At 52.7% G+C, this 24,385-nt stretch overlaps 2 protein-coding genes across 2 annotated transcripts; both read left to right on the top strand.

The window, feature by feature from the left end:
* Positions 1-326: 326 nt before the first annotated feature.
* Positions 327-7,586, top strand: PITHD1 (PITH domain containing 1). The gene is made up of 6 exons (XM_024203623.3): positions 327-567; positions 3,200-3,246; positions 3,486-3,563; positions 5,513-5,617; positions 5,934-6,042; positions 6,665-7,586. The coding sequence occupies exons 1-6, from the start codon at positions 370-372 to the stop codon at positions 6,764-6,766; spliced, it is 639 nt and encodes a 212-aa protein (XP_024059391.1). The 5' UTR covers positions 327-369; the 3' UTR covers positions 6,767-7,586.
* Positions 7,587-9,755: 2,169 nt separating this feature from the next.
* LYPLA2 (lysophospholipase 2) lies at positions 9,756-24,300 on the top strand. The gene is made up of 10 exons (XM_026657140.1): positions 9,756-9,814; positions 15,146-15,252; positions 16,657-16,688; positions 17,607-17,672; positions 19,633-19,680; positions 19,940-20,010; positions 20,330-20,403; positions 20,752-20,853; positions 21,161-21,337; positions 22,028-24,300. Exons 2-10 carry the CDS (start codon positions 15,175-15,177, stop codon positions 22,076-22,078), a joined length of 699 nt encoding a protein of 232 aa, XP_026512925.1. The 5' UTR covers positions 9,756-9,814; positions 15,146-15,174; the 3' UTR covers positions 22,079-24,300.
* The last annotated feature ends 85 nt before the right edge of the window (positions 24,301-24,385 follow it).

The raw sequence follows: 24,385 nt of genomic DNA, 5'->3' as shown, positions 1-24,385 counted from the left end.
GCCCCCCCACTGCTCCCCACCCAGCTCCCCTCCCCGCTGACCCCTGACACCTGCTGCCCCTAGGGTGACCAGATAGCAAGTGTGAAAAATCAGGATGGGGGGTAATAGGAGCCTATTTAAAAAAAAAGACCCCAAGATCGGGACACCTGGTCACCCAGCTGCCCTTCACCCCGCCCTGCCGACCCCTGGCACTAGCCCGTCCCCATACCACGTGACATGGCTGGACCAACCGCGGGGGAGGGGGGTTCCCACGGCGCATCACGTGACGGAGGAGCCGCTCCCTCCCCGTCACGTGAGGAGGCGGCGGCGCTATTACGTCGCACGCGCCCCTGCGCGTGTTTCCTCCCTCCGCGCGCCAGCCGCTGGGCCATGGCGCACGGACACGGGCACGGCGCGGGCGGCTGCTGCTGCGGGGCCGAGCGCGAGGAGCCCCCCGAGCGCCGCGGCCTGGCCTGGGGCCTCTACCTGCGCATCGACCGCGAGCGGCTCCAGTGCCTCAACGAGCGGCGGGAGGGCAGCGGGGCGCGGGTGTTCCGCGCCTGGGAGGAGCGGGGGGACCGCAGCCAGGTACCCGCCGGGGGGGGCGGGTCTAATACCCGTGCCCCGCCCCTTCCACGAGGCCCCGCCCACTCCCCCTCTCTCCCCTCCCCCCACCATTGCTCGCTAGCTCATTTTCATGGGACGGGGGGGAGCAGGGCAGTTGTGGGTGTCAGGGCTCCGGCTGGGGGTGCGGGCTGTGGTGTGGGGCCAGGGATGAGGGGTTTGGGGTGCAGGAGGGGCTCTGGGCTGAGGGGTGTGGGCTCTGGGAGGAAGTTTGGGTGCAGGAGGGGGCTCAGGAGTGGGGTAGGGGGTTGGGGTGCAGGAGGGGCTCTGGGCTGAGGGGTGTGGGCTCTGGGGGGGAATTTAGGTGAGGGAGGGGGCTCAGGACAGGGGTAGGAGGTTGGGGTGAGGGGTGCGGGCTCCAGGCGGCGCTTACCTCAGGTGGCTCCTGGGAAGCTGCTGACATGGTCCTCTGGCTCCTAGTGTGCTGCGGAGCCAGCGCTCAGGGTGGGGGCAGCACGTGGAGCCCCTGTGGCCACCCCTGCACGCCTAGGGGCTGCAGGGACATACCGGCTGCTTCCAGGAGCCTGGTAGGGAGCCTGCCTGCCCTGCAGCGCCGCTGACTGGACTTTTAACGGCCCGGTTAGCGGTGCTGACCAGAGCCACCAGGATCCCTTTTTGACCAGGCGTTCCAGTCAAAAAACAGACACCTGGCAACCCTAGGGGGGGGGGGGGGGGGGGGCGCCGGGGATGGGGGGGGGGGGGGGGGGACGACAGGTACAAGAGCTACCAGTGCAGCTGGGTGACACTCTAGTCTAGGGAGTCCCTAAGGTCCACCATGTCCTGGATGGCAATGGGTGTGGCTGCTTGCCAGGGAGCCCAGCTCTGGGCCCCTGCCACCCGGACCTAAGAACAAAGGGCTGGGAGAGAATCCTCTGGGTGTGGAGTTTAGCATGCGCCCTCCCCCCTTTGTCGCAGCCACCCACTGTGCGATCCCTGCCTGCCTCCAGCTCCTGTGCTGGCTGCGCTCAGCCGGCAGTGGGGGTTACACCATGAGGGAAAGTGGGCAGGGCGGGCTGAGAGATTCCAGGCTGTCTCCAGTGTCCTGGCCCTGAGGCACCAGCAGTGAAGGTCCACACTCCGTGTTTGTGGACCTCCCTGAGAGCTTAGTTCCACCTGGGACACTGACCTTTCGGGAGTTCGGTTCCTCTATTGATTCTGGTTGCTGCTTCCCAGATGATGCCAGCGCATTCGCCATACCAGTTCTTCCTTGGCTTTCTTTGCTTTCTCTTTCCTCCCTCGGGTACCTGATTTGATGCTTGTTTGGCATTCAATGTTCCAGTCCCAACCACCTGAGCCTTCTTTCTTTGTTGGTGGTTTCTAACATGCCCTGCTCTGTCTGCTCCCTTCCTTTCGCGTTTGGGTATTCGCCCACGAAAGTTCATGCTCCAATATGCCTGTTAGTCTATAAGGTGCCACAGGACTCTTTGCTGCATTTGTGATTTTGACACTCTGTGACATGTGTAATGTCTTCCTCAGCCATCTGTGGTGGGCAGCCTCCAATCTGTCTTTGTTAGCCACAGCCAAGGGCCCTGTCTCTGCTCCGTACAGCACCATGTTCAGTACAGTCGCATGGTATATTCTGACCTGTAGTTTGGTGTGGAGATCTGTTTGACCAGATGTCATTCATTCTATTTGTATACTAGCATAACTGTATTTGTTGGGCGGGGGGGGATGACTTTACCAAAATAATTATACTAGCACAGCCCCACTGTGGATACGAAAGTGTGGTGGTGGTGATGATGATTTTTTTTTTTTTACTGGTATAGTGTATTGCACTTGGGAAGGCTGGAATAAGGTCTACCAATAAAAGGGCAGTTCTGCCTTTATAAGCTGCATCCACACCAAGAGCACTTGGCTATAGACTGAGGTATAGCAATACTGTCCATGTGTGCCTAGTGTAGACATGGCCTAAGGTCTTGTCTATGCTATAGACTTCTGCTGGCACAGACTTGTCAGTCAGGAGTGTGCTGAGGTGTGATCCCTGACCAATAGAGCTGTGCTGGCAGAAGCCCTTGGTACGAATAGACAGTTATACTGGCAAAGGTGTGCTTATACTGGGATAGCTTGTTTTGCTTGTAGAGGTGGTTTTACTGTACTGATACAAAGTGAAACTTTACTAGTACAGCTGAATTCACACTAGGAGCACTTCGCTGGTATAGCATACTGGCATCCCTATACCAACAAAGTGCTCCTAGCGTAGCATGACATTAGCCATAACAAAAAAAGGCTTTGTGTCTCACACCTCAACAGATACTTTCTAGTGGATGCTTCAGTGGGTTATTGAATTAAATCTCTTTCTACTGAATACATTAGAACACTTATTAGTAGGCAGAGTATCTATAAAATACAACCGAACTATAATTTTCAGTGTAAACAAAATTCATTGGATAATGCATTGTCCATATTGTTCATTCATAATTCCCAAAATAAAGTAGTGCATATTAACATGGTTCTACAGTAAGTGTATTAGCACAAAGCTTCCAATGGAATGCAGATATGAACTGATGTAGAAGGACGTGCATGGGAAAGGCATTACAGAATATCTTCATTATCTGCTTTTAAAGGATTTTTTTTAATCCAGTTTTGTATCTTTTAGTTTGTCGAAAGTGATGATGATGAAGTAGAACTTCTGTTTAATATCCCGTAAGTACCTGCTTGGCACCATTTCATGCCCTGTTAGCACCTGATGCACTTAGTTTTATTTGTGGCTGGGTTCTTTGCTCACAGTAGTCTTCCTTGTATGCTCTTGGGAAATAAACTAGAAAACCAGTTTGGGTGATGGCAGCTCTTCTTGACTGAGATTTACTGAATTGTATGATGTATAATCAAGACTAACTGGAAGATAGTGGAGGTGAAGTCACTGATTCTGTGTTTCATGGCAGGTTTACAGGCAACGTAAAGCTAAAAGGGATAATTGTGATGGGAGAGGATGATGATACACACCCGTCAGAGATGAGACTGTAAGTGGAACTGGGCCTGGCCACCAGGAAAGCTCATGTTGGGCAGATATTGTATAGAGTATCTATTTGCACAGCTGTTTTAGAGCAGGGTTTTGAAATCTCTAAGCAGTGTTTTTACCATCTCCTCAGTGATGGTCTTCCATTTGCCGTGTGTAGCTGAGACTGAACACTAGAGTGACTCATACTAAGGGATTGTATTTTTTTTACCTCATTGCTTTTTTAAAAAAAAATTAAATACTTTAGCTTTTCCTTTCCCACTGCAAAGTTCTCATTGCCCAATGACATCAGTATTCCTATCTCCATTTTACAGATGTCAGAGCCCAAATCAGAAGCCAGGAATACCTGACTTCAGGCTAGGCTGCCCTTTCATATTGCTGAGTAGAAGTTCCTATACTAGATTAACACTAATGTAATTATCTGGTGATAAGCATGATTAAGGCCCTGTGAAAATTGCCAGGAGGGTTGGGGGGGTGTTAATTCGTGGCAGCGTCTCAAGTTGGTCCTATTTCAGGAGGTAGGGGTGTGGGACATGGGGGAGGGAGATGTCTCATCACTAGGCACTGTCCCTCTGTTCTAGCCTGGTCTGGGTCCAGGATTGGGGCCTAGATCGCTAGAGCCCTGCATGGATACAAAATTTGTATCCGCATCCGATCCACAAACATGGTCTGTGGCTATAAAGCAGATATCTGCAGATTTGCAGGGCTCTATACATCATGCTGTGCTCCACTGAGCCCTGGGCCACTGCTGCTGCTTCCTGCCCTGGCTGGGGGAGTGGTGTGGCAGGGATTAGGAGCTCTGGCAGGCCCTGGGGGAGATACTGCAGTGCTAGCTGGCAAGGAGCTGAGACCAGGATCCACCACTTGAAGCACTAGCGGGGTGGGTGTGTGTAGCGGGGTGTCTAGTTTATCCCCCTGCTGGGGCAGAGCCCCCTCACAGACCTGTTTGTGCTCCAAACAGAAGATTCCAGTCTCGGCTCTTTGCCAGCTGGTGCTGCGGTGTCCCCTGCAGGCCTGTGGGCCACCATGAGGCAGGCCGGGGCTCCTAATTGCCGCAGGTTGTCAGTGCCACATGGCCTCCCAACTGGCTGGCAGGACAGGAAGCAGCAGCATCTTTGCTCTGTCTCTAATGCACTAGAATCCTAACCCCTCTCTCTATAGAATTTATAGAAATGTAGGGCTGGAAGGGACCGTGGGAAGTCATCAAGCCCAGCCATCTGTGCTGGGGCAGGACCTAATAGACCTGGACCAGCCCTGACAGACGTTTATCCAATCTGTTCTTAAAAATCTCCAATGATGGGGATTCCACAACCTCCTTTGGAAACCTATTCCAGAACTTGACTACCCTTAGAGTTAGGAAGTTTTTCCTAATATCTAACCTAAATCTCCCTGGTTGCAGATTAAACCCATTTCTTCGTGTCCTGCCCTCAGTGGACATAGAGAACAATTGTCTTCTTTATAGCAGCCCTTAACATATTTGTAGACTGTTATCAGGTTCCCCCGTCAGTCTTCTTTTCTCAAGACTAAACATGTCCAGTTTTTTTAACCTTTCCTCATAGGTCAGGTTTTCTAAGCCTTTTAGCATTTTTGTTGTGCTCCTCTAGATTCTCTCAAATTGTCCACATCTGGCACCCAGAATTGCACACGCTGTTCCAGCTGAGGCTTCATCAGTGCTGAGTAGAGCAGGACATGTACTGGAAGTGCTGTGGGTGGCAAATGTCTTAAATCTGCAGCTCTGTTTGTTCCTTGCTCTTGTTTACTACTTGTAGTGTGTTGACAATTCCTGATATGATGCAAGTGCTGTTTTCTTGGCTGATCCAGTTGTGTGTGTGTGTGTGTGTTCCACAGGACACAGCCAGTTTAATAACCCAGTGGTGGGAAGAGAGGGGAGATAAATAAATCAATTAGCTGAGATGCATTTTAACCGCTGTTGTGTTTTTTGTCCACTCCCAGGTTCAAGAACATTCCTCACATGTCATTTGATGACGCAGCCAGAGAACCAGATCAGATGTTCAGTCTGAATCGAGATCTAACAGGAGAACTGGAGTATCCCACAAAGTATGAGACAGGCTCTTCCCTTCTCTGTGGTGCATCTGTTAGGGATGCACTGGAGTTCATTCCTCCTGGAGCCAATGAGTTTGTGTTCCTTTTATATCAGAGCCTACTCATATGCTATTCAACGGTTAGAAAGTGTTAGGAGCTGGAGTCCTACATGGCAGTGCTTAGTCTCCACACCCCAATAGGTTTTCCTTTTCAAGTAACACCTTCATCCTCTTTAGTGCAGAAACTGCTCCAGAAATTAGGATTTATTTCCTGGGTGACTGGTTACATGCTGAACTCTGAACTCAGTCTGTTTTTTTGTTTTTTCTTCCAGAATTGCTCGTTTCTCAAATGTTTGTCATCTCTCCATCCACATTTCCAAGAATTTTGGAGCTGAGACAACAAAGATCTTTTATATAGGCCTGAGGGGAGAGTGGACCGAGGTGAGTGAGAGCAGGGAGAAAATGAGCAAAACACATCACAAATGCAGAAGTCGTCTTGAATTGCAACTTGTACAGTTGGGTCTGTCTAGGTGTGGTTATTTATGAGAAACTTGGAAAGCGCTATGGAGACTTTTTTTTTTTTTTTATTGATCAGTAACTGAGTTAATTTGCTGAACTGAATCAACCCAAATAATGCTTGGTTAGTTTCCTTCCCTGAATCCAACATGAACTGCTGTGGTTCTGGGAAGCCACCTGTTAAGAAGTGGGAGGTGCTGGCGTTGCTGTTGGATTTATTTAAGGGATATATTTTTGTCACAGGCATGATTCTGTTAAGAACCAGTTACATGCAGAAGAAGCTACAGTCTTGCAACTACAGATTTAAAACATTGACATAGCATAGGTTCAGCATCCATCGAGGGATGACTTGTAAGGTAAAGCATTCCTTGAGCTGGGACAGGTGCCTGGGCCTCAATGGCTGGCACCAAATTCAGTTTGGGCAGATCTTGGGAAGGGTGGAAGAGACTACTTTGGACAGAAGTGAAATGGGAAGAGCTGGTCAGTTTCCTTTTTTGGTGGAGTAAACTGAGCTTTAATGGGACTAAATATGTTTGCCTTGATTCAGGCTTATCGACATGAAGTGACCATCTGCAACTATGAAGCAGCAGCAAACCCAGCTGACCACAAAATTGATCAGATCATGCCGGAGACCCACTTCATTTCCTAACAGTAGCACCAGGATGCTCCCAAAGGCTTCATTATCAATACACTGAGTTAATGGACTGACTCTGAAGAGAACAGATTCTTGGGGCGCTGGAGAGAGTGGTGAAATTGCTTTTATTTCTTGTCTTTGCCCTGGGAAGAAGAGTGCCAATGCATGAAATCTCTTTATAAAGTTAATTGATTGCTAATGGCAATCATCTGTTGGGGGCTTCAGCACTCTGAGGAATCAGGCCTTGACATAGTGGAGTGTCTCTCCTCCACAGTGGCAACCTAGTGGCCTAATCGTTTATGTTGCCCATTGAAAATAAAAGCATATCCTCTCACTGTGTATGCCCCAAGCTTCAAGATTGGTTTGTGTCTGAAATGCTGGTTATTGGAGGCAAACAAGGCAGGGAAACATCCTCTGGTTGCTACTCTGTTGTCCCTGGGTGTTGAACAATTGGTGCTGGTGTGTGAGGCTTGAGCCTAACAGTGACTTGATGTAGGGTTATTGCTGTATTGAGGAGAAAGGAATTGTAAACTAAAACTTGCATCTTGAGATTCTGTTCCCCTGAAATGTAAATTCTGAGGGAAATCTAAACCTGTGGGAGAGATGCTGGATCCTTAACATATATAAAAGTGAAAATACAGGATTGTATGGTTGAGGGGGCTTAGCAGAAAGTGTTCAAAGCATTGTGTGAACATTTAAAGTTGTGGCTTTTTGCTGAAGGTATGGAGCCTCCACTCCATGTTAGAAGCCAGAGCTGGAGACCTAGGAGTTCCTTTAGGCACAACTTTATAAGGAATGTAACTAATCTTTCCTAATAAATCTATGGCAGATGTAATTTGTTTCATTTCTTGTGTCCCTTCCTGCTGCATCTTGACTTATGTGTAGCCATGTACCTGTCTAGTTGCAGAAAGGGTTTAATGCAATTGAGTGTACCTCTCAGATGTGGAGTGCTTTACAGCCAAACAATACTATCATTAAATACACCACGGTAACCATGCTCTAACAGTCAAAAGAGCTATGAATCTAGCAGCCCAAAACCTCTTTATTCACCATTAATGGCTAAGCCCCAATAAAAAGTTTCTGCAAGCAACTATGAAAAGTGGTGTGAAGGGGAAAAAAAACCAATGTGCAGGCTTATAGGTCCAAAGCAGTGGTAGTAATTAGCTACCACTGGAGCAACAGCCTCAGGTTTATTTCAGTGTTTGCAGAAATAAGAACTGTGATGGATAACCTAGCTGTACATTCCATTCATGGCATATGTATGAGGCTGGCAGCTGGGGTAATCAACGTGTATTACTTGTGTCGTCTTGTATCCTCAATGAGGATGACATCTGGTAGTGATTGGAGTGGCACACTGCAATCTGTGTTTGTTTCCGGCGGTGCTCAAGGAATGGGGAAAACATTCGATCTTCCTCTCAATTGCTTTATGTGACACATCCAGTTGAAGTTGTCTGCAGTTATGTATATACAAGCTGCTTTCATACCTTTGCACAAACTCCCATCAAGAAGAGCAGGCTGTAACTAGAACAGTGTGCTGAGGTGACTTACAACTAACCTTTTGTGGCTGGAATCGAAGTTCAAAATTGCCTTAAACTGCAGTTTTATGGCATTAACTCTGCTTCAAGAAGGGGTTTAAAATATCTTTATCAAATTTAATCCTACCCATTAGGGGGAGGGATAGCTCAGTGGTTTGAGCATTGGCCTGCTAAACCTCAATCCTTGAGGGGGCCACTTAAGGATTTGGGGCAAAATCCGTACTTGGTCCTGCTAGTGAAGGCAGGGGGCTGGACTCGATGACCATTCGGGGTCCCTTCCAGTTCTATGAGATGAAGAGAACTTTCTCTGAGGCAGCAATTTCACTTTATAGTCAGAGGGCAGAAATTGCAGGATCAAACTTCACTGTGATATTAACTTTGTCCTTTTGAGGGGGGCTGTCTGGGTTTCAATCAAAAACATTACAGCTCTGCTGATGGTTGTCAGCATTTTTAATTCTTCAGTAATGCAGTGACAGGAGAGGGGTGTGTGAGAGTGATACTTTCTCAAGCAGTGCTGCTCCTTATCTTCCCCCCTACACTCTCAAATTGCTGTCCTAATATCTTCTTGCCGCTCTGGGACATCTTATATTAGGAAATAGCTGCTCTCCCCCACCCCCAAAATACTGCTGGCCCTTTCAGCACCATTCTCTAAAACACACTGAGAACGTAGTAGAAAATGGTTTCCCACAAACTGTAACTGGGCTGAGTGGGGGGAGAGTTCAGTCCCTAAGGCTGAGTAGGGCCTAGTCTGGATAAATCCCACTGGGCCTTTGCCCAGATCTCAGAGTGGAGGCTCGGAGAACCTGCTTGACGAGAAGAGGAATTAGGCTCCCAAAGTACTGAGTGGGGAAAATGACTCCTTGACTCAGGCACCACAGCAACCGGTCGGCTGGGAAAGCTGTTCCCTACCTCCCGGCCCGGGGACTAAGTGCCTATTGCACGGGGAGCGGAGGGGCTCTGCTGGGTGAAACCAGCAGGCGCAAGCTTCGGGCTCCACTGACCCCGCCTCCTCCTCCTGTGTCTGTCCCAATGGCCAGGGCTCCGGCTCGCCCGGGTTCCCCCGGGGTTGGGCTCGGGGCTGCCCCTCCCCCATGTGTGGCTGGGGGTCCCTGTCTGCTGGGGGAGGGGGGGGGCGCTGCCCCCTTCCAGGCCGATCGCACCTGGCAGGGCAGTGACCCCCCGGCAGGCTCGGGGCAATGATCCCGCTACGCCCGGGGGGGGGTCCGTATCCCCCGCAGGGCTCGCGCTTCCCCCGGGCTGAGGGGGCTCTGAGGGCCGGGCCCGTCCCGCGGGGCGGAGGGTGCTGGGGGGGTCTCTCTGCCCCCCCTTCCCCCCAGGGGCTCCCGCCCCCTCGCAGGCCCAGCGGCCCCCCGGGCAGGACCAAGATGGCGCCCCCTTCCGGCTTCCGTGCCGTGTATGCCGTCACTTCCGGTGGGCTGACCCGGGGCGCCCCGACCGGTCGGCGGGCGGAAGTTCCGGTCGGAGAGGCAGGAGAGTGTGTCTAGGAGCCGGGGAGAGAGCGAGCGAGGTGCGGAGCGGGGCGGCTCTGGGGAACGGGGCTATTGTGGGGAGGGGTCAGTGGGGGGGAGGGGAAATGAGCCATTGTGGGGAAGGGGAGATATGGGGAGGAGGCAGTGGGGGCGGTGGGGGGGGAGAGGGGGGGGGGTCAGTGGGGGGGAGGGGAAATGAGCTTTTGTGGGGAGCGGAGGGAGACACAGGGGAAGGGTCAGTGTGGTGGTGGGTAATGGCCAAAGTATTTGTGGAGGGAGAATGGGCCATGGGGGGGAGGGAGGTAGAGATAGGACCTTGATCTAGTTCGGAGACACACCTGAGGTGGGAGGGTGATGGCTGGGGCTGAGACACATCTCAGGAGATGGTAATGGGGGGGGGGAGGAACCAGGGGAGTTTTGGGCTATGGTGTCAGGTGGAAATGGCCCCAAGAATTTCATGAGCCACATGTAGTGGGACGTGCTATTGAAGCTACTAGAGCTGCTCTGTGAATGAGCTGTGCAATCTATGTGGGGGGTGAGGGTGTTGTGCTATTGGAAATCGATAGAGGGATGTTGCAATTGACTGTATATGATGATATAGGGAAAGCTGTGTTTGCCTGCAGGCTAAGGAAGCACTTGCTGGCTCAGGGTAGGGGAAGTGTAGGGATATGCCATGGGGATCAGATCCAGGGAGAGAAGACATGGTAAGCACAGGGGTGGCCAACCTGAGGCTGAGAAGGAGCCAGAATTTACCCAGGTACATTGCCAAAGAGCCACAGTAATACATCAGCAGCCCCGCCCTGCCTGCCGCCGCCCGGCCATCAGCGCCTCCCCTCCCTCCCTGTGCCTCACAGAGCGAGGGCACGGCAGGCTCAGGGAAGGGGGCGGGAAGGGACAGGGCCTTGGGGGAAGGGGTGAACTGGGGCCAGGGCCTGTGGCAGAGGCAGGGGTTGAGCAGTGAGCACCCCCCGGCACATTGGAAAGTTGGCACCTGTAGCTCCAGCCCCGGAGTCGGTGTCTATATAAGGAGCCGCTTATTAACCTCTGAAGAGCCTCATGCGGCTCTGGAGCCACAGGTTGGCCACCCCTGATGTAGTACTTGGAATAATGTAGGGAATCTGGGAGCTGGGTCAGTGCAAGGATATTGCAGGAGACAACTCAGAGAAGTTGGTGTAGAATGTATTATTCTGCCAACTGTACGCACTCAAAACACAGCACAAGGTAGCAAGCACCATAAATGACAGTCAAACAAGAGTCAGGTTTCAGAGTAGCGGCCGTGTTAGTCTGTATCCACAAAAAGAATAGGAGTACTTGTGGCACCTTAGAGACTAACAAATTTATTTGAGCCGATGAAATGGACTGTAGCCCACGAAAGCTTATGCTCAAATAAATTTGTTAGTCTCTAAGGTGCCACAAGTACTCCTGTTCTTTCTTCAAACAAGAGTGTTGATCATAATCAATCGTAATCAATGAGGAGGCAAGGCAGGAGAGAGAGGTGTGTCTGGATGACATTTGAGAGCAGATACACAATTGTTCCCGAGCATAGGAGTGGCAGAGGAGAAGACTCTGGTATTGATTGGGTAAGAGACCAGAAAAAGGGATGAGAGAGAAACACACTAGGAGGCTTTAGGGAGGTGTTGGGGATCCATTGAGTGGGGGCTGCATTATAGATTATCATGTGTGAAGCACTTTTCTGGGTTTTAGCTAGGGGATATGATTATTTTTATTGTATAGTAGAAAGGATTGGATTAATTAGGGAAGATTGAATTGCTTTGGATAAAATAAGAACTGATGCAGGTTGTTGCCACAAGCTCAGAGTGAACCTCTCCTGGCCAAATTCTGTTAAGGAGAAAGTAAGGTTAAAAGTCATGGGGCCAAATTCTCCCCTGGTGTAATTCTGTTGACTTTGATGGAGTCACATGAAGGATGAATTTGGCTCAGTAGGTTTTAAAACTGCAGGCTATCTTATATTTTTGTCTTTTGTGACATTGACACCTCTGTAGTTGAGTGAATCCAGGGCTTACACTCAACTTGATGGCATTTCTCTGACTGCATCTGACATGACTTCTGAAAACTGTATCTGATCAATTCCAAACTTTCAGGGAATGTTTTAGGTATCAATGGGCCAAACCCTACTAATTTTGGTGAGGATCAGAAAGCCGGAAAAGCCTGATTTCCACTAAAATCCAGCCTACAAACTGCCCATTTGGTGCTGTAGGCAGGGCAAACTCTCTGGTGTCTTCTGCTGCTACCCACACACATCACAGGCAGCTGCTTGCATTTCATTGGCAATGTAAGCTGAGCTGTGCACCCATTCAGCCCTCCTGAGCCTGGCCCCTTACCCCTCAACTCTGTCCAGTTCCTGGCCCCCCTAAGGCACCTCACCCCCAATTCTAGCCAGTTTCCCTCCCTCCCTCCCCCAGCTGGGCCCCTCATCCTCCAATTCTGGCAACCCACGTCCCCCACCCTGCTTGCCAGCCTTCACTTACACTTAAGTTGGCTAATACATAGAGTTTGGCCTACTTGAGCAATGAAGTGTGCAGCTCTTTAATTAATAATAATAATTAATGCATTTCTTATCTTTGTTACTGATAAAACATGAGACTTTTAGAAAGGAAAAACTATTCAAAATTTCATTTACTTTTCAACATTTATGCTATTTATTCCCCTCCACACCCCAGCCCCCGCTACTTACCCCAAAGTTGGACTTTGAAAATAGACTGGTCAGTTTCTCCTTTCATTTCTAGTCCGGTTTTCTCTCAGGTCTCATGTAGGAGCATAATATGCCAATGACTGAGTGATGGCTACTCCAAGGGGCTGCTTAAATTTAAGCAAAAAGCCACATTAATTGAAATTTCCCAAATCTTGCAAAGGTTTCTTTTAACATTTGTGTTTTTTTTTTTAATTTACTTTTGATTGTTTTGCATAAAACATGTTTTGGGGCCTGATGGAGTGTCCCTTAACGTCTTGTTTTTGTGGCTGCTTCTGCACTAACTGTGAGGCATAAATGATCAAAGGTTGGGGCAGTGGGCTATTTTTATGGCATTTCTGACCCCACTGAAACCATAGAGCACTGGAGATCTTAGGAGAGTGTTCCCTGGAGGTTCCCAGCTCAGAGAGGGTTGAATATACTGGGTGCTTCTCTGAACTGCCATACCATCTGTTAGCCCCTCACAGCCTGTGTGAGCAGAGTGGGGGGAAGGGGAGGATTGGGGAATCAGTTCTTATCCAATATAGGGAGCACATTTTAACTAATCTATGCATCCATCTTAGGTTCTTGTAGGGCCCCCATTTTCATAGTACCTGAGTGCCTCACATTCTTGAATGTACTCAACTAGTGGCTAGTCTCAGGACAGGATAGGCTATGCTGGACAGTGAGACTCTGCTCTTTGGGGCTGTCGTCTTCTGCCTTTCTGGCAAGTGGTGTTCCTCCCCGCTTGTTTCTCTGAACATGGGAAATGCAGTAATATGTGGGTTCTGTCTCTGCGGCTGGTTAGGTGGCATTTGGGTGCCAGATCTGATGAGCTCGTTCGTCTAATGTTTGATTAGAGACTGAAAACATGACTGTTCGTTGGTCCGTGAAACGAGTTTGGTGGATCTGGGTTTAGTTTCCGTTGGGCAGGTTGCCACATCATCAAAATCACTGGCACGGTTGGCGGTGACTGGCACCCATCTGGGCAGTTTCAGCAGAGAGGGCAAGGACTTTACTGGGCCATGGAGATGGCGCTCCCTCCAGGCTATAGCTAAGGGACGCTGGTGGGACAATGCGGGGAAGTGCCCCGTGCCCACGCTGCACCCGTTCTGTGGTTGGATACGATTTCGATGTCCAGGATTGTCAATAACTGGTAAACTTGCTTGGCGAGGTTAAACGTGCCGGCAGTGTTTGCCTGCTCTTTGAGGTGGGCGTGATGGTGATTGTATTAACAGATGCAAAGAAGATTTTGCAGGTGATGTAGCTGTAATGCCAACAGATGAATGTTGCTTGTTTTCTATCCAGCTGGGTCTGTGGGCGTCGCTCGGTAACAAAGGGCTGTCTGGTTTATTAGCATTGCAAAATGTGTGTCACTGGTCTGTTTGAAAAGCTGAGGGCTGCAGGCAGAGCTTGCCTTTGAGACCTTTTCTGTTGTACCTCCTCAACATGGCTCTCACGACAGCCAGGGAGGTATGCTGAGCCAGAACTGGCCCTTGACTCCTCCAGTCCCTGCATTGTTACCAGTGAGATCAATAACCTTGACCTTAAGGTGCAATGAACAGAAGCAAGAGTCAATTTTCACCATCCAATCAGCCGCCCATAAGTGGGAAACATTCACTGATTTCTGACTCCCGAGCAGCCAGGCTTGAGCTGAATCTGTTCTGTCGCAACGAAATATGATTGGATGGTTCTCCCAGAGATATCCTCCCTGCAGAGCCTCCCAAGGCCCTTTGGAGGGTGCTGCACAGAGCCCTGGTCTGGGCAGGAACGGAGACACAAACCCTTGCCATGAGCTGACAGGCAGTGATCGGCAGACGCAGAGTTCCGGGATTATTAAGGTTGCAGCTATTGGTGAGATGTCCTCAAGGGAGAATAGAGATGATGAAGCCCAGGATCTGCTTCCTATCCTCACTTCCAACACTCCCCCGCCCCCCAAAAAAGCTTAATTCAGAAGTGCTGTTTGCTGCGTCCTGGCTGTGCAATTCATCACGTGCACGTTCCCCTCTGTATGAAGAGGCAGGAGCTTTGAAACTAGTTCAGTATGAGCTCTCTCGCCTTTCCTGAGCTAAGCCTGGAGTTCTGCTCCACGTCACCCTCTCTGAGCATCCTTGGGGCGATGCATTTTGGGCTGTCCACTCAGGTCAGTCTAAACCCTGGGTTGGTTTAGTCTGGGGACCTGTAAGCGATCTGACTGCTGACGCTGCAGTGTGTTAGTCAATATGTGACCAGCATGCGTGACGTTCATGTCTTGGACGGCACGTATGTGCAGGGTTCATTAGGATGGCGATTGCAAAGTTCACTTCCTTTTTTGTGCATGTTTATTTCTTGTGAAAGCTGCCCAGTTGAGAGCCCCGGAGACCAGATCCCTGTTAGTCCAGGCAGGTACAAACTTCTCCTGTGTCCCACAATGTGCCTCACCCCCATCCTGAAGGGAGCAGCCTTAGGGGAGGAGGAGAATGTTGGTTCCATGGCCCATTACGAACTGAACTGAGCCCCTCAACTCCTGTTCCACACAAGCCTCAGTGGACAGTCATCAGACGGCAGCAAGCTTCCAGGCACCACTGTGCTGAGCTGGCTTTGAGCTGGTGTTAATCTGTCGGTACCAGCCCCATCTGACCGCCAGCCCCTCAGACTGGAGCCGGGATTTGCAACTTGATTTTGTCTCTCTTCCCTGCAGGTGCCAGCTGTTGGAGTTCCTTTCAGTGTATGTGTGGTAACAACATGTCTGTCCCCCTCCTTGCTGATGCGGTGACTGTTTCAGGGGCAGAACGGGAGACTGCAGCGGTAAGGCTGGTCTCTGCTGTGTCCATCTGCTGTAGCCTCGGCTGATTAGGGAATTAACTGGCCTTTTTCTTTACCACTGTCCTTATTAAATGCAAAGGGGATGCTGTCCTCTAGCTCAGGCCCATCTTGAGATAGTGATGCGCTCGGATAGTGATGTGTCTTCAGCTCTTGAAATTAAAAACTCACACTGCTGTTTGTGTAGGGCCTGCACAAAACCAGTGTGCTCTCTTGTACCTGCTGGGAACAAGGAACTAGCCCTGCTTCGCTGAGTTGTGCTGGCCCTATTGGTGGTGTTGCAGCACGAGCAAGGAAGGAAACGAAACAGCCTTATTTCCCTTCTTGGAAGTGGAAGCTGTCAGTTTGACAGCCCTGGAGCTGAAATCCTCTATGAGCCATCCAGTCCCCAGCGAGAGAGCCTTGCCAATTTCAGGTGTCACTAGGAACTGGGGTGAGGGGTTGGATCCATGTTTGCTCAGTGGAAAAGGATAAAACTGGAGGAGGAGCTCTCTCCAAGCCTCTAAGAGTGGATTAGTGATTACTGATATTTATAAGGTGCCCACCGCTATCTAAAAGCTAACAGTGAATAAAGAGTGGGATCGGGGAGGTTTTCAGAGGCACAGAGTGCAGGTAAGTGCCCAACTCCTGGAAAGTCAATGGGAGTGGGTGCTTAACTCCCCTTTGTGCTTTCAGAATCATCCCTGCAAAGTTCCAAAGGCAAACCCTGCACGGGCGCCTTTAAAGAGAACCCTTTTGTTTCCCCCAAGGCAGCTGTTTAGATTCGGTCCTGCTGCAGAATCAGAAGTAGCTGGAACCTCCGGGGGCCCAGGCAGGGTCACCTCCCAAGAGCACACATTGCTAGAGGACTGTCTAGTCTAGTTTTAAAAATCGCAAGTGATGAGATTTCTGCCCCTTTCTTAGGGCGAGTGTAAATCGCTGGAGAGCACCAGCCCTCAAACCTGCGCTCTCCAGAATGATTGGGTAGGCACGTTAGTGACAGGTTCAACAGCCCTGGTCTAGGCGGTTTAACCAAGAAGACAGCTTGACATAGCCAGTGCCCATGAGTCAGGTGGTGATAAATAGATCCAATAACACTAAATCTGTGTGCCTGTCCCAACTCCGTGCATCATTCTCAGATGGTCTAGATAATACTTAGTCCTGCCATGAGTGCAGGGGACCGGACTAGACCTCTCGAGGTCCCTTCCAGTCCTATGATTCTCTAAGGCACAGGGACATGTCATTAGCTTGGGTAATTTCTGCTCGGAGTGTTGCATCTGCTTTTGTTTGTGACTGAATGGCCCTACACAATGCCCCACATGGCTGCTTTTTAAATCCCAGACCTGCCTCACCACCAATTCACCAGCTGTTGTGCTGGCTAATACCTTTGTTTTCTCCTTAATTTAACAGGTCATTTTTTTACATGGGCTTGGAGACACAGGGTGAGTATTTCTGGAGCACTGGCCCTTGTTGTCTGGCTGTAAAGTGGTACAATACTCCTAGAATCCATGCTGCCTGCTTTCCCTAGGATTGTTTGGTAGCGGCACAGAGCAGAGATCAGGCAGATAAGCCTGTTGGATCTGTGTTATTTAACTACATGGAACTTGCTTCACTGCCTGTCTGGCAGGGGCGTGGTACTGCTCCTCCCCAGATGGAGAGGGGATGGTAATAGCCTAGCGAGTGCAGCAAGTTATGATCCCATGACCCTAGTGTGGGTATCTCTGGCCAACAGCTGTCTGGATTTCAGCTTGAATATTTGTGATTTCCAGCGGCCTCACAACATTCTGCTCTCCTGGCGGGAGGATTTTTTTGAAGGCTAGCAAAGTATAATTTGTTTTTCCATTACCCTGGGTGGGGGACGGGAATAAATTCTCTGCCTAGGCAGGTGCTTTATCATTCTTCGTGAGAGGCTGATTTAAGGTAACCGAAGGCTGCTGCATACAGAGAGCCCCTCTCTCTGCAGAACGCCTTCCTCTCCGATACCAACGCCTCCATGACTAGCCATTAGCTTTGTGTGACGTTTGCTGTAGGTCTCTCTGCCTAGCTGTGCAAGAGACGGGCATTTGAGAAGCTCCCCCTGGCTTGGTGCTGCCGGGGTTGATACATCATGGTGCTTAGGCAGGGAGATTGATGGTGTGGCCAGCCTCTTCGTGAACTACTGCCAGTGCGCTGAGCAGAATGGATTGGGATCCCTGCTCCAGAGCATCTGCCCCTCCTGAGGTGGACAAGAGGGTACCCAGCTCTGACTCTATAGGGATGACATGGCGGTGATGGAGTGGGGGTGCCAGTATGCAGGGTGGTACCTTGCCTCACAGTTCGTAGCATGCAAGGCTTCAACTGTCTCTTTTCTCCCCTGTTAGGCACAGCTGGGCTGAGGCGCTATCCTCCATCCGACTCCCATATGTGAAATATATCTGCCCTCATGCGTAAGTATCACCTCTGCCCCTGAGCGGGGGAAATTCTGAAACAATCTGCTAGTTAGTGGGGGGAGGATATCTCACCGGGTAGTCACTGTCCTGAATGGAAATTAGCATTGGAGCCTGTCCTGCTCTGCTGCTCCCAGGCAGGGCTCACCCCTCCCACTCGGAGCTGGCTGGGACGGGTGGTGCTATCACTGGATGTGCTCCTGTTCTGGTCAGGGGGCAGAGCTGGTGGGCTGTAGTGTTGTTCCTTTCCTTTGCCCCATCATCTCTTCCCACTTCCCCCTCCTTGCTATGGACCTTTCCCCTAGAGTTCCAGCAGGGGGAACTTGTCTTTCCCCTAGTAGATCACAGTGATGGTGAAGCTTTCAGAGGGCGCTGACTGCGGGATGGGCTGCTAAGTTGAACACATGGCACCCAAACCTTGTGTGATGGATCTGTGGCCACAGGCAGTGGTCACCAGTTAAGCCCCATGCATACAGAGCAGCTAAAGGAGAATTGGTGTCAGCTGTGCTGGGATGAGGGCTCATATCCTCTGTAGGCTGCAGCCACTTGAGGGCAACGTGATCTCTGTCCCTGGCGGTGAATCCAGCCGAGGGTGAAGTATGCACACGCTAGCCAGTGCCTGTGATGTGCCAAGTCAGCGTCACTCTCATGACCGGCCACGTCCCACTAGAGCGCAAGGCGAGCTCTCCTCAGCTGGGCACTTGGGAAGGAGGAACAAGGGATTCTAAAACAGCCAAGGAAAACGTCTCCCCAGCTCTGTAGGCAGCTGTCTGCCTTCCCCTCCAGAGTCCAGGGAATGTCCCCCCGTCTCTGTTCGAGAGGCAGATAGTTGGCTTCCAGGCACAGCTGTGTAATGAGTGAGATGCTGCTGCCCAGGGTCTGATTTCCTCCCTGTTGTGCTGCTTAGCTGTTCCCTGTGGCTGCACTGAGCAGCCAGAAGCACAGGGAGCATCAGCCTCAGGTCCCTTCTCTGAGCAGGCCAGGTCAGTATAAAGCAGTAGCGCCTGATGTGCCCTGCGAGGCCCTAGCACTGATGCCTCAGCAGCTTCTGTTTTGTTAGCAACACAAATGTGCACTCACCCGTCCCCGGGAAGCACCGGAGCAGCGTCCTAGTGAGCAGAGACCCTCCGTTCCTGGGCGTCCCATCCTAACGGGACAGGAGCGAGCAGTTGCTGCCCTGTCAGCATCTCCCCAATTCAGCAGCAGAAAAACAAAGGCAAGAGTAGAGCCAGTCCCCAAATGTCAGGTCCCTGGATGGGCTGCTAGGCAACAGCACACAACACTGCCTGCTCCAGGAGGGAAGCTGTATGTGTGTGACCTCTGCACATGTAACCGTGCCAGTGTTAGCCTGAGGGCACATGGGGACTCCGCAATTGGGGAAGGGGTAGGCAGTGAGGATTGGGCATACATTAAAAAGGGGAGGATCCCAGCCGGACATGGGGGTGCTGCATGTGGAGGGGGCGGGAGGGAACCAGATTGCTGTTCAGCCCTGGCAGGGTGGTTCCCCCGGCCCACCTGGATCGGGCGGGGGGTGGGAGGGATCCTTGCAAATACTGCCCCAGTTCCCTGCCGGGTTCTCTGGTCCCTGGTGGAGGCGAGCGAGGCCTGGTCACGCCTCGCCATAGGCAGCGAGTGTTTGAGCTAGCAATGCTCTAAGGGACTCTAGCTAAATCCTGTTCCACCCAGGTGAGCCTCCAGCTGGTGGCAGGATGTACCACTAGGGGGTGCGTCATGCTGCTTCATTCACTTGCTGCTGCCTTGTTACAAATTAAGTCTCTCTGGTGCAGGGCTGGAAGCTTGTTGGCCAAAGTGCCTCTCTGAGGCTCGCTGGGCAGCCTCTCTGGGCTGGATCCCTCGGGCGGTAGGTCCAGGATCACTTTTCTTGCTGTAGGTCCCCCGCACTGGGACAGGCTCCCACCCGGACTGTTTCGCTTGCCTTTTAATCTCTCTTTCTCTGCAGGCCCAGGATTCCTGTAACCCTCAACATGAAGATGGTCATGCCCTCCTGGTCAGTTTGTGGGGCTGCTGGCAGGGTTGGGGGGGAGGGCATGTGGGTGGCTCGTGTTACAGAGGGAGCCTGAGGTAGTGGCAGGTGGAATCAGGGGTCTCTCTCCAGCCACTCGTGGAGGAGAGGGAAAGGTAGGTAGGGAGATAGCTAAAGCCCCCCCAGGAGAGAGGGGGTGGGTGTATCTGGCCCGGAGATGCCCCTGTGCCATGGACACTGGGAGAGTGAGGAGGGGGCTGATCTCACTTGGGTTCCCTTCCAGGTTCGATCTGATGGGGCTGAGTCCGGACGCACCTGAGGACGAAGCTGGAATCAAGAAAGCAGCTGAAAACCGTAAGAGGAGTGGGGCTGAGGGCCTTTCCCCAGCCTCTGTCTAGCCCTTCTTCATCCCTTTTCCACCCGGCTCACCACGGCCTCTTGTTCTCCTGGAGGCGAGCAGGATCTATTCTCGCTTCTGCCTTTGCCTCTGCTCCTCCCGTCCTTTCCCTTGTCCCTCATCTCAGACTTTCTGTGCCTGTGTCCTCTGCCATGTGTGGAGCACTCACCCAGGGCCTTGCCCTGATTCTGCCCTGCGCAGATCCCAGCTCCCGTGTGACACTGTAGGACCCCCTGGCCATCCTGAGCTGACCCACCTCTCTCTGGCTTCTTCCAGTTAAAGCAGTTATCGAGCACGAGATCAAGAATGGCATCCCACCCAACCGCATCATCCTCGGGGGCTTCTCGCAGGTGAGCACTGATGGTACAGGCTGGGGCCGGGGACTTGGGTCCAGCCTAGCTGTCCAACCGGAGCAGCAGCATTGCCTGGATCAGCTCCCTGGCCGTGTTGGTGCAGGGGGATGGCTGGGTTAGACTCCGTGGCTTTCTCAGCTTCATTCACCAAGCAGGGGGACCTTGTCCTCCCGGGGCGGTTTGTGCATGTAGTTATACACCGGGCGGCAGTGCCCCTGGCTGGGAGGAGGTGGTGTCACTTGCACTGGGAAGGGGGGGGGGCTCCCCTCTCTGGGTTGGACTCCGCTGGGCTTTCAGCTCCAGGCAGCAGCTCTAGTGCATGGTCCTGTGCTTGGTATGTTCCAGGGCGGTGCCCTATCGCTCTACACGGCGCTCACCTCCCAATACCAGCTGGCTGGCATCGTGGCTCTCAGCTGCTGGCTCCCGCTGCACAAGGCCTTCCCTCAGGTACCGGCGCTCTGTCTGTCTGCCTCTGGGTCTGTTATTTGCTAAGGCACCATGTGGGAGGTGGGTAGGTCGGGGGGGGGGGGAAATGGGGATGGAGGGGGCTTTGCTGCTGCCCATCACAGAACCTTCTTACTCAGCAAACTCCACCTGGGGCTGCGGCCAGCAAGCACCCCAGTGGAGTCGGTGGCACTGGGGGTGATGGCACAGGTTGGCCGTAGGCAGGACACTGCATCGATCACTCATCTGCTCCCCAGCCAGGCATCCCGCCATGCCCTGGCACCGCTAAGCCCTCTCCTTTGTGCTGCAGGCAGCGAGCAACGGCGTGAACAAGGATATCGCCATCCTGCAGTGTCACGGGGAGATGGACCCCATGATCCCTGTCCGCTTCGGAGCCCTCACCGCCGAGAAGCTGAAATCTGTTGTCGCCCCCACCAAGGTTCAATTCAAAACCTACCCTGGAATGATGCACAGCTCCTGCCCTCAGGTCAGTCAGCTGCAGGCGCAGAGGGCTGGGGTCAGGGGCATCTGGGTATCGCGCCTGAGCCTGCGGGCCGCACAACATGGAGCAGGTTGTGCCCATCCTCGCGTTTCCCGTAGATGTGACTGCATGGACTACAGATCCCAGCATGCCGTGCCCTGGTGGGATCCAATCAGAGCACTGCTTGGCTCATGGTGGTGCATTGCAGGCTGGGATCTGTACTCTGTGAAGGCTGCATCTTTGTCTTGAAGAGGAGGGTGGCTGGGGCTGCAGTTTAGCTGCCATGGCTCTGGATCACGAGTCCGGGGTGAGCGCAATGGCCTTTGCAATGAGGCCTGGAGTGGGGGAGGGTGGCTATGGACCCCGAACTTCCCTGGCCCCAGGAGGGGGGAGATGGTCCCAGCTAAGGGTGTAGAAGCCTAGATTTGAATGAACCTGGGGAGCACCAGGCCCTACTTCTAGCTTGGGGGTTGTTCCCTCATTCAGGTTGGGGGCTTGCGCTGCTCACTGCCCAAGGAGCACCCAGCTCAGGGGACTGTCTGCAATGGCAGCGTCTGCCCTTGGGCTGTTGAAAAGCTGGACCCAAGGCACCCCCTGCAGTGTCCTCCCAGCCCTAGGCCCTGCCCCTGAGGGACGCTCCTCTGCGGGCACCGGGGCAGCACCCGTGGGTGACGGGCTCTTGTGGTCTGTGTCCAGGAGATGATGGCGGTGAAGGAATTCATTGAGAAGCTGCTGCCCCGGATCTAAGCAGAGCCACTCGAGACTGTCGCAGGGAAAGGACGCAAGGTCACCACCTCTGATCTTTCCCACTGATCCTGTCTGCTGCAAACGGAAGCCATGGCAACCAACCTCAACTCCAGTTGTTTTCCCTCCCTTCAATCCTTCCCTCTCCTGTCTCTTCTGCACCACGGTCCCTCAGGCGTGTGGGGTGTTGCTCCCCGGTGCTCCCTGAGTTGAGAGTGGAGCTGTTTAAGGTAGAGACTGTCCCAAGTCCAGGGTGGCCTTATCTCTCGCTCTCTTGTTTTTCCCTTGAGGATTTCGATCCCCTTGATTTTCCTGTATCAGACCCGGCTGTGGAGGTAGGCTCAGCACTAACTCAGGCTGATTTCCTTGGTCTCCTGGCTTTTCTCTCCTGTTACAGTATTAGCAGGGAGTTCCTCCCCTGGAAAGCAGGAGATATCTGGGATCCGGGGGGGGCTGCTGGCCCATGCTCCCCTGGGCTTGAGCTCGAGAGCTTTGCAAAGCTCCCTAGAAAGGCCCGATGACCCTGCTGTGTGGCCCAGCATGGCTGGGGAGCGGCTCAGTGGGGTCATGGCCTCTCGGCAGCTGCACAGTCGTTTGGTCTCTATGGCGGGACGATTCCGAGGTTTTTAAAACAAATCAGCCTCCCAGCTCAGGGGCCGTTGGTCCAGAGCGCGCTACACTGGGACTGTACCTTAAACTCTGCTCCCTCTCCCAGCAGCACAGCTCGGGGAGCTGGCAGCACACGTGGGTTGGAAAGTAGCCACCTACGTTCTCCACGCTCACCCCCCCTCCTGCCATGCGCTCTGTTACACGCACACCCCACAAGAGGAAGGCAGCCATGCCCACGGGCTCCACACTGCGTCTGATTGTGTCTCGGCTGCCAGGGCGCAGCGGCTCAGCCGGTCTAGAGATAATCGAGGGATTTCCTTCTCCTTCTGTTGCTTTTTTACAATCTTCTCCGTTCTGCGTGCTGGGGCATCCCCGTGCGTCTGTCTCCTCTCATCGCCACGCTGTTAGAAGCTAGGCAAGGAGGCAAAGACAAATCGCTGCAGTTTACAGCCAGTTTCCTAGTGTATTTCCCCTGAGATCTGCCCTGGGTGCCGGCCCAGTCAGGAGCGTCTCTTGCTGCTACTCCTTCCTCTCACAGCAGGGTCAGGTCAGGTGGAAGGACAGAAGGAAAAGCTCCAGCTGATGCTCTTGTCCTGGGCTCGGATAGATGCAGGAAGGAGACTCGTTCCCAGCCTCCTCCTCTCACCAGCATCTGCTATTGCCCACGTCAGCTCAGCTGTCTCATCGGCCTCTTCTTTAAGGGCAAATGCTGGAGAGCCTTTTCCCACTGTCCGGGGGCTGCCAGTCCCAGAGCACCCCTTGGGGCCAGTCGCTGCTACGCCCCCATAGCCCTGAGGGCTCTGCATGCTTGCCCATAGGCAGCAGCCTGCTAGCCCGAGGCGGGGATCGTCCCAGCAGGGAAGGCGAGAGCATCCCTAAGAGCTGGGGGTAGAATCGCCTGCATGAAGTCACCTGAGCCTGCCTTTGCCACAGGGGGCTTGGCCCTCTCCATGGAAGGCTGGGTCCTTCCTGCCCTGTTCAGCTGAGCCCCTAGTGCTGGCACAGGGATAAGGGGATGTGGCATCCGGTGCTGGCTGATGTATCTTGGCAGGCAGAGCAGAGGACCCGTTCTCTCTCCCTCAGAGGATCCATCCTCCTCTCCTGCACCCCTTCCAGCTGAGGGCTGGCCTCTCCCTGAACAGGCAGAGGGTGTTTGCTGTTGAGCAGCACAGGCCTTCTCCCCCCGTGGGCTCCGCCCGCTGCATTATCAGCCCCTTCTGGGCTGGAGCATAAGTGAGGTCTGGAAATCAAGCTGTAAATGTCTTTTAAAGAAACCTTTTAGGCTAAGGGCTGAATTCCTTATTCCTCCTGCAGTCGCTGTCTCCATCAGCTGAGACAGGCCCCCCACCCCCTCAGCATAGACTTAGCCAGCAAGGCTGCATGGGCTGTGGCTTACCCTGCATGGTCAGGGCTAGAACTGCCCTGGGGATGCACTGGGGCCTGCTGTGAGCTCGCAGGGTGGAGGCAGGGCTGGCTGTTCACAGCAGCAGCTGGGGTCTCTCTGCAGCCCCAGCAAGAGCAGGGCATTGCAGTGGAACTGACTCAGGCCCAGCCTAATTGGGGACCCCCCCCCCCCAGGGAAAGAGCTGGGGTGCAGCTTCACAGAGGTAGGAGAAAAGAGGGCTCAACCATTGCCCATGGATGCAGCCGTGTATTCTAGGCTTGCCCAGCCTGCCAGCACTGCACAAAGCAATAACCCTC

The sequence above is a fragment of the Terrapene carolina genome, unplaced genomic scaffold (assembly GCF_002925995.2).
Source record: "Terrapene carolina triunguis isolate 2854851 unplaced genomic scaffold, T_m_triunguis-2.0 Scaffold236, whole genome shotgun sequence".
Classification (NCBI taxonomy): domain Eukaryota; kingdom Metazoa; phylum Chordata; order Testudines; family Emydidae; genus Terrapene; species Terrapene triunguis.
The sequence above is the reverse complement of the archived record's forward strand: the minus strand, read 5'-3'. Positions and strand labels throughout refer to the sequence as shown.

Coding starts and splice junctions, on each gene's coding strand:
- LYPLA2 (XM_026657140.1), top strand. CDS start 15,175: ATGTGTGGTAACAACATGTCTGTCCCCCTCCTTGCTGATGCGGTGACT. Junction 16,689..17,606: donor CATGGGCTTGGAGACACAGG/GTGAGTATTTCT, acceptor CTCCCCTGTTAG/GCACAGCTGGGCTGAGGCGC. Junction 17,673..19,632: donor AAATATATCTGCCCTCATGC/GTAAGTATCACC, acceptor CTTTCTCTGCAG/GCCCAGGATTCCTGTAACCC.
- PITHD1 (XM_024203623.3), top strand. CDS start 370: ATGGCGCACGGACACGGGCACGGCGCGGGCGGCTGCTGCTGCGGGGCC. Junction 5,618..5,933: donor GAACTGGAGTATCCCACAAA/GTATGAGACAGG, acceptor TTTTTCTTCCAG/AATTGCTCGTTTCTCAAATG. Junction 6,043..6,664: donor TGAGGGGAGAGTGGACCGAG/GTGAGTGAGAGC, acceptor GCCTTGATTCAG/GCTTATCGACATGAAGTGAC.